The following is a 4579-nucleotide window of genomic DNA, read 5'->3' on the forward strand; positions in this document are numbered from 1 at the left end:
GCAGATTCCCACAATATTTTAATTTAATTTTTCAGAAATTTCACAATATAACCTCCATTTGCCAGCGCTTAGGTATTTGGTACAAGAATCTCAGAGGAGGGAGTCCATAAAAATTTAATTTAATTTTTCAGAAAATTCACTTTTTCATTTTCGATTTGCCAGCGATTAGTTACTTGGTACGAGAATCCCAGAGGCAGGCGTCCACAAAATTTTTCAGAAATTTCACAATTTAAATTCATAATGAAATTATTTAATTTTTCAGAAAAGATTTCCACAATATTTTAATTTAATTTTTCAGATATTTTACAATTTAATCCTCCATTTGCCAGCGCTTACTTACTTGATATGAGAATCCCAGAGGAAGGCGTCCACAAAATTTTAATTTCATTTTTCAGAAATTTCACTTTTCCATTTTCGATTTGCCAGCACTTAGTTGCTTGATATGAGAATCCCAGAGGAAGGCGTCCACAAAATTTTTCAGAAATTTCACAATTTAATTTCATAATGAAATTATTTAATATTTCAGAAAAGAATCACAGAGGAGGACGCCCGCAATATTTTAATTTCATATTTCAGAATTTTCACTATCTAATTTTCGATTTGCCAGCGATTAGTTAACTGGTACGAGAATCCCAGAGGAGGGAGCCCACAATATTTTAATTTCATTTTTCAGAAATTTCACAATTTAATCCTCCATTTGACAGCGCTTAGGTATTTGGTGAAAGAATCTCAGAGGAGGGAGTCCATAAAAATTTAATTTAATTTTTCAGAAAATTCACTTTTTCATTTTCGATTTGCAAGCGATTAGTTACTTGGTACGAGAATCCCAGAAGAAGGCGTCCACAAAATTTTTCAGAAATTGCACAATTTAATTTCATAATGAAATTATTTATTTTTTCGGAAAAGATTTTCAGAATTCTCAATGAAATTATTTAATTTTTCAGAAAAGATTTGCAGAGGAGGGCGCCCACAATATTTTATTTTCATTTTTCAGAAATTTCACTATTTAATTTTCGATTTGCCAGCGATTAGGTATTTGGTGTGAGAATCGGCGAGGATAGCGCCCACAAAGTTTTAATTTAATTTTTCAGAAATTTCACTATATAATTCTTAATTTTCCAGCGCTTAATTACTTGATATGAGAATCCCAGAGGAAGGCGTCCACAAAATTTTTCAGAAATTTCACAACTTAATTTCACAATGAAATTATTTAATTTTTCAGAAAAGATTTGCAGGTGAGGGCGCCCACAATATTTTCATTTAATTTTTCAGAAATTTCACAATTTAATCCTCCATTTGCCAGCGCTTATGTATTTGGTGTGAGAATCCCAGAAGAAGGCGTCCACAAAATTTTTCAGAAATTGCACAATTTAATTTCATAATGAAATTATTTATTTTTTCGGAAAAGATTTTCAGAATTCTCAATGAAATTATTTAATTTTTCAGAAAAGATTTGCAGAGGAGGGCGCCCACAATATTTTATTTTCATTTTTCAGAAATTTCACTATTTAATTTTCGATTTGCCAGCGATTAGTTACTTGGTACGAGAATCCCAGAAGAAGGCGTCCACAAAATTTTTCAGAAATTGCACAATTTAATTTCGTAATGAAATTATTTAATTTTTCGGAAAAGATTTTCAGAATTCTCAATGAAATTATTTAATTTTTCAGAAAAGATTTGCAGAGGAGGGCGCCCACAATATTTTAATTTCATTTTTCAGAAATTTCACTATTTAATTTTCGATTTGCCAGCGATTAGTTACTTGGTACGAGAATCCCAGAGCCAGGCGTCCACAAAATTTTTCAGAAATTTCACAATTTAATTTCATAATGAAATTGTTTAATATTTCAGAAAAGTGTAAAGAAGTTTTATTTCCAGCTGGGGTATAACTCAGCTGTCCAGGGTTCATTTACAAGAAAATTTATAAATGTGACGGGACCATGCGACAAGAGGGACTCGATGCACACTGTAGGGTGTCAGTCGCCTTGCGGCCGGTAGTTTTGGCGTTATGTCTGCATGCGCATGCGCTGCAAACTAACCTCCAAAACTCCGTTGGTCGAGTGGACTATTTCATCTATCGCGGTTCATACACGCTATACATGAAATAGGCCCACTGTAGCCGCTGGTGCTGGAGGATGCGGGGCGGAATAGGGCTCGTTTTGACGTTATATTGCCGGCTCATACGCAACAATATAACAATTAACACTCGCTTGCTTTTTCAGTCACACCTTACATATATTCTGACTCGAGCCTGGTATATATGTAAGTTGCGCTCATAGCGTGGGCGGATTTCTTAAATATTCTTAAAAATGCCTTTTATTCTGGATTTCGTTGTCATTGGCCCTACATTGCACCACGTTTATTGCCTGATTTCCATAACTTACGTGGATTTGATCCTATGCCTCGCTGCTAACACACGTCTGGTCGTCTCGATGGTCGCCGAAGAAGAGAGCGAGCTTCCATTTTCGTTTGCCCTTCCCGCCTTCGTTCGTGTGACCTAATTCTCTTTTTCTAAAATCCCTATACAAGCGTGGGCGGTGATGCCGGCTCGTTTATTCTTCCTTTATTCAAAAGATCTTTGCTGCGTAACTCTTCCTGTATGTAGTGTGGTGAAATATAATTGAAACTTACGTCTAGTAGCAGAGAAACTTCAATGTGAAATCTTAAATCTAATAACAGTAGTGGAATCTTAAGACTAGTAACAAAAATTGGCACTATTCAGAACCGTGCAAGTAATAATAAAAATAGAAAAATCTTAGTGCTAATACAATTTGTGGCGCAGAATTTTACTGCGTTACATCCTCTCCTTTCTTCGGGGGGTCAAATGGATCAAAACCCTCCGAGTCTTCGTCCGTTCCACTTGAAATCGTTGCCCGTCCAGTTCTTTGGAGTAACGGGCCCGGGTGCGCTTGTGCATCCCTGACATGACGTCCTCGACCAGGTCCTGGGGTACTTTCCGGTCCTTCGTGTCGACCTTCCACCCCGTCGGTGCCACAACCCACTCCGCTGGTGCTGCTTCGCTGGTGGTCGCGTTGGTCGGGGCTCGTGAGTACCGCCGACGAAAGAGGGGACGGTTGTCCTCTTCGTCCGATGTTGCCGGCTCCCAGGTAGGCCGTTGGACAGTCTCGGGTGAGGTGTTCCGCCTTGGTTGACTCTGTGAGCTGTCGTTGCGGTTGTTCCGCGTGTAGTTGGCCGCTTCTGGTTGTCGGTTGCTGGTCCGGTCATCGGTGGTCGCTTCCAGCTCGACGGGCATGCATCGAGCCTCCTCACGACCCCTGAGTGCTTGCCGTGACTCTCTCGGTACGTTGAACATCGAACTCATCGTCTCTCCCGGGGGTAGGAAGATATCCACAGTAGTGGTGGTGTTGCGGGTCACTCGGGCACCATAGGGAGTGGTGATGTGCTGGTAGTTTTCTGCGGATGCTACCACTTCCCGGTAATAGATTTGCTCGTCGTCGCTGCTGGACTCGCTGGCCGGACTGGCTGCGTAATGCTCCAGCTCAGTCTGCGGCTCGGCGGGCTTGTATACCCCTCGTCCGCTCCTTGGGTCGCGTCGGGGTTCCGGCTTTGGTGACCTGGAGTAGGAGCCGCCGTCTTGATGGCCCTGGAACCGGGGTGGATATGTGGGGCCTCGAAAGCCGCGGTGAGGTGGTGCGTCCTCGTCGTACACCTCGCGCACATTGTCGGGATAGTGCCGTTCAGGTAGGTTGTCGCTTTCCGAGCTGGGAGGTGGTGGTGACTCTTGCCAGTCCCACTCATCCCGCTGCAGTGTTGTCCTGAATCGTTCGTCGGGCTGGCCGTCGTCGTTCTCCGGCTCGGATGAGGACAGCCACTCGTTGTCGTAAGCGCTGCTGGCTGGGGACGGGTCATCTGGTGACTGGCCGTCGTCGTTCTCTGGCTCCGATGAGGACAGCCACTCGTTGTCGTGAGCGCTGCTGGCTGGGGACGGGTCATCTGGTGACTGGCCGTCCTGGTCTTGGGGAAGGTATGGGGACGTAGACTTGTCGTCCTCCCAATCCTGCTCCGGCGACGATTGCCACGCACTGCTTCCAGTATTTCTCTCCATCTTGGCTTAACGAAAGTTGTTCTTGCTGTGGAAGATAAAATTTCTTGTTATTAACTTTGTTTTTGCAGGTTTTATTCCGCTTTAGAGGTGTGGCTTGCGCGTAAGGTAAACTAGTGTGAGTGTGGGGTCTCTGGCTAATACCCCTTATTATCTAATTACTCATCCAAGTAAGTGCGCCATGTCTTCTGGCTCATACTCAGGAAGTGGGTCACTACTTGGGCTTGGCGAGTGCTCTCTTGGTTAATCCTGAGGGTTGTGGGTAGCCTCGAGGATGTCTGTGTCGTCGTCGTCGTTGTTCGCTGCATCAGGGTGGTACTCTTTTAGGTCGGCCACGTTGGCAACTTGTTTCCTCCGGCTTCCCCCACGTTGGATGCGCACGACGTATGTGGATACGAACCTGACCACCTTGAATGGTCCGTCGTATTTCGGTGCTAGTTTTGCAGCAAATCCTTCGGCAGCTTTCGAAAGGTGATGCTGTCGAAGTAAGACAAGGGATCCTAGTTTCGGTCTCCA

General features: G+C 43.6%; 1 protein-coding gene across 1 annotated transcript; it reads right to left on the reverse strand.

Moving 5' to 3' along the window:
* Window positions 1–2794: 2794 nt before the first annotated feature.
* Window positions 2795–4066, reverse strand: LOC115629413 (altered inheritance of mitochondria protein 3-like). Its single transcript, XM_030525869.1, has one exon. It carries the CDS (start codon window positions 4064–4066, stop codon window positions 2795–2797), a length of 1272 nt encoding a protein of 423 aa, XP_030381729.1.
* Between the last annotated feature and the right edge of the window lie 513 nt (window positions 4067–4579).

This window comes from Scaptodrosophila lebanonensis, unplaced genomic scaffold, assembly GCF_003285725.1.
Source record: "Scaptodrosophila lebanonensis strain 11010-0011.00,11010-0021.00 unplaced genomic scaffold, SlebRS2 tig00000145-arrow-arrow-pilon, whole genome shotgun sequence".
NCBI classification, from domain to species: Eukaryota; Metazoa; Arthropoda; class Insecta; order Diptera; family Drosophilidae; genus Scaptodrosophila; species Scaptodrosophila lebanonensis.